The sequence below is a fragment of the Anomalospiza imberbis genome, chromosome 1, assembly GCF_031753505.1.
Source record: "Anomalospiza imberbis isolate Cuckoo-Finch-1a 21T00152 chromosome 1, ASM3175350v1, whole genome shotgun sequence".
Lineage (NCBI taxonomy): Eukaryota > Metazoa > Chordata > Aves > Passeriformes > Viduidae > Anomalospiza > Anomalospiza imberbis.
The window spans coordinates 106452806-106465346 of NC_089681.1; the positions used below are offsets into that span (position 1 = coordinate 106452806).

The 12541-nt window shown below is 41.7% G+C and overlaps 1 protein-coding gene across 1 annotated transcript in view; it reads right to left on the minus strand.

Moving 5' to 3' along the window:
• The window catches only part of AVL9 (AVL9 cell migration associated), a 42256-nt gene extending 30948 nt beyond the window's left edge, over positions 1 to 11308 (minus strand). The window contains exon 1 of the mRNA XM_068204194.1: positions 11136 to 11308. Within this exon, the coding sequence (XP_068060295.1) occupies positions 11136 to 11201 (66 nt within the window). The 5' untranslated portion in view covers positions 11202 to 11308. The remainder of the gene's footprint in view (positions 1 to 11135) is intronic.
• Positions 11309 to 12541: the final 1233 nt, after the last annotated feature.

A 12541-nucleotide genomic window follows, 5' to 3' on the forward strand; every position in this document is an offset into this window, starting at 1 on the left:
ATTCAAATTCAAAGCTGAACTCCTGAGAGACTTCCAAATAAACTACATAAAACATGAACTTGTATCTCCATGCATTTCTTACTCTTCCAAGTGTCAGGGATCTTCATTCCAGCTGGAAATATTGGTCACACCTGTCAAGGGGTTTTGATGGCAATGCTTTTTGCTTGCTCAAACTGTCTTGTTCTCTAAGCAGATGGGTCCTGATGGATTTCAGAACTAAAAACAGTACAGAATATTGTCTTAAGGTTTAAAGGAGAAATAAATGTGTTCTTCACTACACAAAATATTTGGATATTTGAATATGAATTATCAAGTTAAAATAAAATCTAGTTTTTAAGAAGTCCTTAAATAGAAGTACAACTGAATTTCTGTAACTAACATTTTTTGGTTTTTTGGAATTCTGCAGCATTAACTAATCTTTAATATGCAGTTTGTATTGAATCCAACAGTTTGGATGCAAAACACCAATGAACACACAATTCTAGTGGGAAAAAAAATAAAATCCAGGCAATCTTGTTTTCTTCCTTGTCTTTAAAGGCACTTCCTAGCCAAAATAAATTTACTACACATTCATTAAGTCAAAATAAGAAAACATGAGAGCAGGCAAGGAAAAATGCATTTAAGTTTCTACACCTAAGAATAAACATGACAGTTCTTCTTTAAGAAAAATGCATTGACAGGGTCTTCTGTTAAACTACAAGTACACAATCAGAAGAGGGGTTAAAAAAGGACACTGATAAAAGAGGAATATCCAAATATATGGGCATGTCCAGCTAAACTATTGCACTAAAACATTTGACAGGCAGCTGGCATTAATTTTACACTCAGGTAAGGTTGTCCTCCTTATCTGTGAAAAGTGCTTAATTGTTAATCAAAGTAGAATCCTCAGTGAGCACTAAACACTGATAATTTAAAATGTGCTGGCAAGTCAGTATAACCTTCCCATCCTACCCATTTCATCTACTATCACATTTAAATTATAGTCACAATATAAGCTCTCCTCTTTAGTATAACAGGTATTTTGGAAGATGTCTCTTAAGTTATGAAAAAAACATCTGGACTCAAAGTAAGTTTTTGCATTGGTACAATGGATAGATTATTTAATCTCAAAAAGATCTGAACTCTTCAGAATGACAATATTATGTTAAAGACCCGGGATGCTTTCAGTAACAGAATCTAATTTACAAGAAGCAAACCCATTCCATCCTCTAAACAATTGCTTTGATTTCTCCCATTGGTTTGACTGCAACAAACAGGTAGGAAAATTGCTTGAAATTAAGAAAAGGAGATCAGCAAAACCCACTAATTACATTTCTATTTAGAAAATCTTTTCCTTCCATAAATCCTTACAACACATTTAATTTCAAGGATACCAGCCCTTCCTCTCTAAAAAAGAAAGGCAGAAGTATGCTAAAGAGTATAACTATGCAACAGCAATCAAAAAAACCCAACAGGTAAAAATTACCCCTAAAACTTGATACCTCTTTATAAATAAGTCAGTATTTGTTCTTCACTCAAAGTAGGGATTTCTGAAATCAGTTTTTGCAATGTATTAGTCCTAGCACAGCCAGACCCAGAGAAGAACAGCATAGCAGTGACCTTATCTGAATCACCATAACGACTGCAGCCAAATGAAAATCTAAGAGCATTGTTTGTCATTCAGCACTAAGAACTATTTATTATTTAAATAATTATCGAATTTAAATTACAAACCTCCCCCATTCTTACAAGGCAGAACCAACAGATCAGGCAGGATCTGCAAGCTGAAGAGCCCATGCACGTAACAATAATGCCTATGCAGTAATATAACGACCTCTAACAGCAGTTTTAAATATATGTTATACATTTATATAAATATGAATATTTGTAACAACTATGTGTAATACATGTATATAGGCATACAAAAATATATATGAAGAATACATGTAATGCATACTTACATTAATATATTTTAAAATACACTATATACACAAATAGCAACAGCAAAAGAAATCCCTGTATTACAAGGAGGCAGGGCATAGCTGTTTCTATCCTTTCAGCTCCTGAAACTGGTACTTCCTCACATTTCCATATTGCTAAAGCCATAGAGTGACCACTCACACAAGTTCTAAGGCACCATTTGCAGGCACAATATCACCATTTAAGTTTGGTTCAAAAACTCTGACTAGGTTAGCAAAGTTCTGACTCTTACTGAGGCCCTTAAAAGATAAAATAACCTGAAACACCAAAACCTTTGTTTTCAACATCATGATAGCATGCATTCTAGACACTCTTTCCAATTATTTAACACTTTATTTTTATAGTCATAGAGTTCAAGCCCTATATAAATACTGTGCTTTGGAAGTTTGGCTCTTATTAGTCTCTTCAAAAAGAGAAGAAAGAAACCACAAAAAAACCCACCACATCCACACTCCTCCCAGAAAAGGAACTTAATACTACTGCAACTATTCCAGCCAAGGGGACTTGCTAGGGAATTTTGTGACGTCAAGACAAGATTTGTACCACTACAGAAAGCAAAAATGCATATAGGATGAACTCTGGCAAGAGAGAACAGCTTCCCTGATTAAAGGAGTGAGGGCACCCCAATCTCTACTCCTAACAAAGATGTCTGTCCAACACAGCAGCCAGTGGAGACCAGGGTCAGCAGCAGCCAATTGTTCACCCACACATCAGCTCTTAATGCCCATCTTGGTGCCCACGGGCTCTTAATGAGCACACCCAGCCGCAAGGACTGTGGCATTTCCCCTCTCCAGGGACAGCACTCACACCTCACACACGAGACTCAGACATGCAGCATTTCCTCAGCTCCACTCCATGCCCTGGTTCCCAATAGCGAGGAGCTGGCAACAAGTTGACAAATGCTACACTGAATCCCCCTTCTCGTGGGACAATTCGAGGACCAGGACAGCAGGCATGCTTCTAAGCACTTGGACTTATGGGTTTAGAAATAGTCACTGTGTGTCACTCACCCAGCACCTACTGCTGAACCAATGCAGTCCAAGCGAGCCACTTGGTCTTAGGAGCCAACAAGCATTCAGGCTCTTTGCCACAGGACATCTGATGGGCCCAGAACTGCTCTCAGTGAATTTGCTCCTTCCTCACAAGTTTCAACATCAGAATTACTCCTGAGAGACAGCAAATCTGGTTCATTACCATGCATGAGGCTGAGAAGGTGCACAAACACAGTAACGTAACAAAGCACAGAACACACTCTGCTCTTGGTGACCCCAAGGAAGCAGGCAGCCAGCCCCTTATCCTGCCCCTCAGCATGTTGGGGCAGCAAGGAACTTGCTTTCACACCTTGTACCCACAACTTTCTTTGCTTTTAGAAACAGCATACTGCCTAGTTGTATTAACTCAGCATCTCATACAAGCTTTAAGATGGATTACCAAAAGTAGGCATAGACCATCAAGTCAGGCGATATTAGAACAGGGAACACAAAGAGGAGCCTTGCAAATTCCAATTTATTCCTGCTGGAGTGACCTCTGTTCAGTGATCTTACAGCTTTGAACCTCCCTCTATTCTACATGTATGTAAATTACGTTGCCACCTCTAGTGCCAAGAGTCCAAGCCACTAGTTGAAAACATTGTGAAGAGGAAAATGAAAGGCACAGAAGAAATACAGAAATACATGTTTTATTGACTTGTCATTAATTCACTTATTCAAGAGAAAGGCTGAGATTTCTGGCACAGGATATTTAAATAACTAGTCAGATGTTATGACACATACAAAGAACAGACAAATCATAAGACGAAAGTTAAGTATGGTGACTATGGGAAGCATTACATAACTACAAATGGGTATTTAGGAACCTTCTCTCAACTTGCATACCAGGGCAACTATGAAAAAAAAATACCCAGTATGGAATCCTTCCTTCAGTATGGAATACTTCACTTCCCGGGCAGCACTTCACAGAAGTGACTGCAAGATTATCAAAGTACAGGGTTCTTTGGAAAATGAAACAAAGAAACAAAATAAAGAAACAAACAAATCAACCATACCACCAAGTTCTTTTTGAACACTGAACACTAAGTATTATGTAAGTGGATTAAACAGTTATGCAAAAAATGGAAGTCATCACTAACTTTACACAAGAGATCAGAATCTGCAGTATTGTTTACAGAAGTACATGTGTACCAGCAATTCATTGTGTATTTACAATTATTAGCATCTCATGCCAATTAGAGTAGCCTTACAAATAAAAGCTAAAAGCCTATTTAAAAGTCACAAACTATTGAGTATAAAATTCACATATTTTAGACAAAAAACTAATCTTTGATACTTGATGTATGCTATGATTAACTTTATTAGACGATTTCATGCTCATAATGGTCCTTTAAAGTGCTTTAATATTATTAAAGCAGGGAACAAAACCAAAGGAATTGTGTTAATGTTTATAGATTATCATCAATAGAAATAGGAACAAAGCACTTCAGCTTGATTCCAGCCTAGTTCCTTTACAACTTATTTTTGTTTCTGTTGTTCCATTAACAAGATCTTGTTTAACCACTAGACAAGATTACCTACTGCATAATACCTTCATACTGTGCTCCCCTGAAACAAAGACACCAGGAAGTTAAAGACAACAAAGCATACACTTCACTTGCATGTTTAAGAGCATCAAGCACATCTAAAAGAATCACAGCAACTACTGGAGTGACAAAGATCAAGAAGGGAAAAAAATAATTGTCTAGTAAAGCAGAGTCTTAGAAGAAAGGCAGCAAACAAAACAAGGACTAAGACAGGCTGGAAAGTGTTCCCCTGAAACTTCCCACCCATGGAATCTATGGAAGAGAACAGCTTCAATATTTTCCTCTTAAAAAAACACGCTACAATCAAGAGTGCAGCAGACCTGGAAACGTAGGCAGTTTGCAAGAGTTGATAAAAAGTGCAGACTGACCTTGCTCATTCCTTAGACATCTCCTAATCCTGCAAAGTCAAGCCTAAATTGCCAACATTTCTGCTTAAAGACACCGGCTTCCTAGGCACCTGTGAAAAAGGCCATATGCATGGATTGCTCAGGCCATGTCAGGTGCCAATTTCTGCAGATCACAACAAGCACTGTCATCCAGAGCTCAAGTATTTGAAGCTCTCAAATGATGAAGATCACATACACAATTCAGGAAGAAGTAAGGGACATTCTTCCCTCTCAAGTATTATATTCAGGCTCTTCTCTTAACCTGGGTATCAGCTGTTTCATTCCTGATCTTAGGTTTCTTTTGCATGCCAGGAAGAAAACCTCTGGTCAGGAAAGAGAGGGGGATACGTCTTCAAGCACAGTCCACAAAAAAACAGCTTCACAACAGACAAGTACCCAGACACTACTTTGGAGGAAGCGGGCATCACATTTACATTATAAAGTTCAGTACCTTGAATATCCTTACAGCAAACTTTAGGATTCCATGGAAATTTGCCTTTTGGTATTTACAGTAATCCATTCCCATGTCTGTGGGAGTTTGAAATGTCATCTTCCACAGAAGTACAGAGAAGTGGGTCAAGATACACTGCCATTATTTCACAGATCAAAGTTCCCAGGCAAATAAAACTGACCAGCAGAGCAAGCACACAGAGCACTTCCTCACCTTCCCTACCACTCACAATTCAATTTTTTCCACAACACAGTAAGAAATGCATATGTTAAAGAGAGCCAAGAGTAAAGCGGAATAATTTGAAACTCTTAAGAGGGTACATGAGACAATGGTCACCTGCTGCACAAGGTCAGCAGTGATGTGCTCAACTGCTCAGTTGAGCAATTGCAGAAAACTGGGCCTTGCCCCAAATAAAGTGAGATTTTGTGTGGCCTCACTGGTGGTGACACAGTGCCCGAGTTCACTCAGATATGATTAGCTTATAAACCTTGCAACAGGAAAAGGTAGGGATTGTTGTGGTAGGTCAGGCACTGCAGCAGCAAAAGGACCATGCACTTCCTCAGCAACCAGCCAGGGGGTTTACAGGGACTTGTGCCTAGCTCTCCTACCCGCAAGCTTTTCCAGCTTTGCTGAAATGTTTCCGTCCTTTCCTTTACAAACACATCAGTTCTCATTTTAACTCTGCCTTCAAAATGAATCATCTCTAGAGTACTTGTGATATTTTAAGCCTTCGTACACCCTCAGAGACTGTTATCTCTCTGCTTCTCCATTTAAATAAAGCTTGGCTCAAGTGACGGTCACAGCACACATGATCACAACTGGAGAGCTGCACCTCAGGACTTTCAGTCCTCTACCATGACTATAAATCAAAGGTCTTTCCATGTATTTTCAACACAGTTTGCATCTTCTAGTTAAGGTCTGTTCAGGTTGCATTTTTCCTAAAGACTTTGATTACAAGGTAGGTAAGGACCTTCAACACTAGTTAATGCTTTCAAAAATTAAAGTGTTGTAAGGCAAATTAGGTGCTTTATCACTCGCTTGTATTGAGAGAAAGTGTTTTATGATTTCAGAAAAAACCTTTCCCCTTTTTGCTTCAAAATCACTAGTCACTCACTACTACAGTTCCTCAAAACTACTGAGGAATTTGTTTTAAGCTGCTCCAGAAAAAAGGCACAAATAGTCCTGAAGTCCAAGTCTTACCACCCTACACTGAAGCAGATCAACAGAACCTGCTGCAGTAGGTAATGAGTTGAGCAGCTACAGATACTCCAAAACACATCAGACCATATCTGTGGCAGATTTCCCTTACTGTCACTTTGAGCCCCAATGCTTTTGTGCCTTGAATCCTACAGAGCCTGAGAAGCACACAGAACTCCTATTGCACCAAAACTGTGTTTTACATTTATGGGCAAGAGTTTGAGCAACTACATACAATGAAGCCCTGATTTTGCTGTTACTTTTTCTTGAGGCCACTCCTCTTATCCATAGCAAAGAGATATCAAAAAAGGAATTTTTAATGTTTGCAATTTAATTTCAGATGCATGAAAACCATGATTGAATGCATACTGCCCATGACTTCTGCCCACTGCAGGACATTTACTATTTAATGACTCACTAAGGAGGGTTTCCATAATAAGTCAGCCAGCAAGTACAAAGCCAAGAAACCTGTCACCATTCCTGCTTCCTGCCAATTGCCATTCCCTTCCTTAATGGGCCTGTTGAAAGTGTGTCAAATACTAGGTGGACCTAGTAGTTTGGAGCCAAGTTTCTCCTCCCATTCTCTGGACACTCTGCCATAACTACCTCCAATCCTCAGCAAAAAGAGACAGCAACCAGCACTTTTTGTGTATCTCCTTGGATTCACAGCAACTCAGTAACTAAGGGGCCCAAAGAAACAGGATGGCAATCTGCTCATGTAGACAAACAAAAGCCTGCAGGTTCTCCAAAGTTTGCTCCATACTTGCTAAAGAAAACTCCTCCCAATGTGTTCACAATTTTTAGTGCTTTAGTTTTCAGATAACAGAAAGCCTTCCTGACAGTGAGTGGCAACTCCCAAGCTTTTAACAACTGCCTGGGTAATTGGATCCCCAGTCATAACAATGTAGATATAGCAAAACTTCACTTTGTCTCTCATATTCCAGCAAAATGACCCCCAGTTAAAGTCACCCCTTGAAAAGAGCATGAGGAACAATTGGGTCAGTCATACTCCCAGTCCAAACACACACAGAAACTGACACTCCTTCTCTTTCAAAAACAAATGTAGATGGATTGTTTTTCAAGTCTGTGAAAGAAAAAGATATTTCTATACTTTTCCAGACTGCACATCAAAGCCTTTGCACGTTACACATTTCTTATCCTATAAGTTAACCAACAGGAACAGCTGTACATTTCAAGTGATGAAGCTTCAGAAGCAAAGGCAGCTAATGAAAGAACCTAGCATCAAGAAATCCATAGAAAATCCTAACTCCACATGCATTTCCTAGTAAGGCTACCGAGAAAAGACCTAGGAACAGAAACTGAAAGGAATCTTCTCAGGCAAACCAGGTGGATTCCTGTTAGGCACCCTAGCTCTACGTTCTTTCAATCTTAAGCTTTCCACATTCACTCTGAGTGATGTCCATTTGAGCACTTGTTGTAGGCCTTTGCTTTTCTGCACTTCACAGTTACAGGTATGCAGTCTGCAGCACACGCTCAGACAGTTCATACCCACTGGTTCTTGTGCCAACGCTCATTTAGATTAAACATCTGGGTTTTCCTCCTCGTTTTTAACTTTCCAACAGTTTCTTGGAATGCAACTACATGTAATGCAGTATTTCAATGAATACTTCAAAGGCCATTATCAATAATTTATAGGTCATTGAGAGCAGCCCTGTGGAGTGACAGTTGACGAAAAACTCAACATGAGAAGCAATGTGTACTTTGCACATTGTAGCCCAAAAAGCCAACCATATCCTGGGCTGCATCATAAGGAAGGTGGCCAGCAGGTCAAAAGATGTGATTCACCCTCACTGGTCCTCTTGTGTGTCTGTCCTCTGCAGCTTCCACCTGGCAAACAGAACCTGTGAAACAACTACCTCAAAAGCAACCCACCAAAAAAAGGCTTGCTTTTTTGGTCAGCTCAGTTCCCCATTTCAGCTTACCACAACTGCCTCTGCTTACCAGTTGTGAAGAGGCAGGAGAGGAAAAGGGAAGAATGTTCCCGTACCTACAGAGGTGAATACAGCCTCCAAATCTACTTTGTTAGCCTACCTAGGGAAGCTCTTCTACATTCTCCTTTAATACAGACTGCCCAGGGACTATCTTATCCAGTTCTGGAAGAGAGAATTCAAATCCCTTTCTCTGAAAAGTGGATCAGAATTTACATGCATTGATAAACATATTATCACACAATAGGATTACATACATTGTCTTTCTTGCCCTCAAATCACACTACTTTAGTGACTTAGCCTTGATCACATATGGTCTCATTTCTCTTCCAGACATTTCCTCGTGTCAATTCCCAAGCTTATACTCTTGTTATTCATTTCTATTGCACAACTTCATAAGGTACCTCATTTTTATCAATCCAGTATTCCTAATTGTCCAGCTCTTGCACAACTTTCCAGTTTTCCTTTGAAATACTGATTCCTCGAGTTTGCTTATCGTAGTTCAATTTTATGGTGTAAACAATACCAGCACCACTTTCAATCTCGAGAAACACTTCTTGCAAGTACCTTTCAAACCAATAGTTCCTCTTTGGACTCAAATCTGTTTCTGCTTCTTCTCCTTCATACTACTCTTTACCCAAGTACGAGCTCTTGCACTAATTCTCCTATATCTCTACCTTAAGAATAAGCATGACCCGATATCAAGTTCCCAGCAGATTAGAGCTACTCCATTTCTTTCACAGAGAAAAGAATTCAATCACTTATTCTTACAAAAGATGCAGGTCAGTCAGGCATGATCTATCTTTAGCAAATGCACATAGGACCCAGTCTACTTAGTTTCATGTTGTTAATTAATTCTTTCCTTCAAAAATTCTCTAGAGTGTTGCATACTACTGATGTCAAACTCATTAAGCTATAGCTGTGCCACTCCTCGCCTCCAGCTCTTTTAGAAAACGTTCTCCATAGTTCAGTAAAAAAATCTGCTAAGTCAGAGGTAGGATACATTTAAAATGAGATTTCTGTTTAGCTTTCCCTTAAGAAGCCTGGCTGGTTGTGGTTCTACTGACTGTCATTCTATTCCTGCAGTTATTCTCCCCGTGACTCAGCTACCCTATCCCCTTCCCAAACTGCCTTCCTCTCCAGCTTCTCCAGGTCATTTATTGAGATAAAGAAAACTTCAGTTCAGAGGTATTCCAACCTAATTTCTGACAACACATCAAAATGTACTTCTATAAACAATTTACTACCGACAAAATAAAATTCACTGCTACTAATTTATAGTTCGGGGGGTTGTTTGGGTTTTTTGCTCTTTTGTTTTCCTTGCATCAACACCACTTAATATGCAAGAAAATTAATACACACTCCAGAAGAAAAGAAGAAACAAAAGCCTAGGTCTTTTCCAAGAGGCCAACAAGGAAAGGGCAAAAATATGCTCTTCCTCCTACAGATACCCAACTAAGGCTCACCTTGTAACACTGTTTGACAAGAAAGTGCCTGATAAATATCACAACCCTCACAAACCAGACGATCTAATTACTTCACAGGAACTGATCCTGTGAACATCCATATGTGAACAGCACCCAGACACCCTGAGGAGAAAGGATGCATTCGAAAAAACTGTGCACATCTTTCAGAAACTGAGTTATTGCACATTAGCCTCTGAGGAATTGTTCTCGAAGTTTTTGTTGAAGCAATAATTTAATTCTCAGCTACCTTGTATGGAATGTGTTTACATCAGATCAATCCCTGTATAACGATAACCATCACATTCTTTATGTCTTGGCAATTTTTACAAATGTCAAGAACTCGCTATGGAAAAAGACTCACTGGAAATCCAACATTATGTCTATTTGCTTTTGTCATAGCAAAGCAACCGTGTGGGCAGCCAGGCTGAGCAACCACATCTCCTGCTTCAAGGGTTAAAAAAAAATTAAAACAATTACAACATAAACCAGCTATAAAATACATGACATGAAATCCTTCTACCTTACAGGCCACATGAAGCAGTCAAGCATTTATGAAAGTGGGGAAGAGTCAGGCAAAGAAAACTTAAATCTAGGGTGGGCTTGTTACCCTAGGGCTGTTTGATACAAGATATACCTGAGCACTCAACGATGGGCCAGCAGGAATAGAGGAAGGTAGATTAAAACACCATTTGGGGTTTTTTCCTCAGGATTCTCTGTCTGAACGCATTAAGCACGCACGACTGGAAACAGATACGGTGCCACGGGGTGCGCCGTGGCCCCTCATTCCCGGGAGCTCACCCCGCCGGCCCTCGCTCCGCCTCGCTCCCGGCGGGAGCGCCGAGGCGGGGCGGGAATGGAGGCAGCTCCATGACCACCAACTGCCCGGGGCGAGCCGAGTCACGGCCCAGACGCATCCCCCGGCCGGGGGAGGCCGCGGCCGAGCGGGGCCTCGCCGGCTCCCAGCCCGTCCTTCACCCTGACCAGAGCGAAGCCCCCCGGCCCCGCGGGACGCGCCCCTCCGGCGGCGGCTACCGCAGCCGGGCAGGCGCCACTCGGCGCGGGGGAGGGGACCAGGAGAGGGCCGGGAGGAAGCAAGAGCGGGGCGGGGCGGAGCGGAGAGGCGGGAGTCGAGGGACACCGGCGCCCCCTCACCTGGCAGCCCTTCTTGTGGTGGAAGCCCACCACCACGATGTGCAGCACCGGGCCCCGCTTCTCCATGGAGCAGCCCGGCGATGGCCGTGCCGGAGGATGCCGCCGAGCCCGGGCTCTCGCTCCGCCCCCCGGGGTCCGGCGGGGACGCAGCCCCGGCCGCCTGCGCTTCCGCACCGCCCGGCCCGGGAGGGCGGGCACGGCCCTCAGCGCCGCCCTCCGCCCGCCCTTCCCGGTGCGGGTCGCGGAACTCGGGATTAGTTGGGGTGGGAAGGCGCTCCGCGGTCGGCGAGTCCAGGTCGTACAGATTTAGTGGCAGCCCAGAAAGAACGCTAGGAGTTGTCTCAGTACAGTTTAGTGAGGTTAATTGCTGAAGGTTAAAACTGAGGAAAGAATCAAGGTAAGGCTTCTTCCCTCGAGGGGCTAAACCTCTGAGAAAAGGAGGGGACACCTCATCGCTCTCTCCAAGCACCTGAAAGGAGGCTGTGGCCAGGTGAGGGCCGGGCCGGTCTCTTCTACCGGGCCTGCAGTGAGAGGGCAAGAGGGAATGGCCTTAGGATGAGACAGGGGAGATTTGGATTACATATTAGAAAAAAAAAAATCAGCATTAGTGTGGTCAGGCATTGAAACGGGCTGCCCAGGAAGATGGTGGAGTCACCATCCCTGGTGTGTTTACGAGGCCTCTGGCTCTGGATGATGTGAGTTAGGTGTTACAGTGGCAGTGCTGGGTGGACACATGGACTGGATGATCCTAAATGTCTCTTTCAACCTTGATGATGATCCTGTGATTCTATAGACGTGTCTTAGCATACCCTAGAAAGAAGGCAGTTCAAATACTTGTCCAAGACCACAGGCAAATTTAGTGTGAGAGAAAAAAAATATTTTAAAAACTGTATCTTACTGCACTCACACCATGCTCCCTCTTTAACACCTTTGTTGTGACTCAATTCTGTCTGCTTGAATCAACAGCAATGGTAGAGGCTGTGCTCTTTAATAATTAAGATTCTCTGTGGAAATTGGAGGAAGATAATATTTTTGAAAGAACTATAAAAGAGTAGTGCTTAAAGAAAATCTAGTCATTAACACAGTTCCCAGGGGCTCAAATTATACCAATACAGCATGTAATCACATATTGTTTTTCAACTTCAACAGAAGTGTTGTTATAGAAAACATATACTGCAGGGAATACAAGATAAGCTACAAGGAGCAATCCTTCTGGCAAAGGAATGGTTTCTTATTTGTATTAGACTGTAAGTGACAGTATAGTTTACTATCATTTAAAAACAGAAAATTGCATGCAATATTGTCCATTATCTCCTGCAGTAATGAGATATCCCCCAAAAGATTCATGTGAGTGTTTATGGTTCATTCTCATTTCATTCAGGAAAGTGCAGTCTGGCATCACTCTT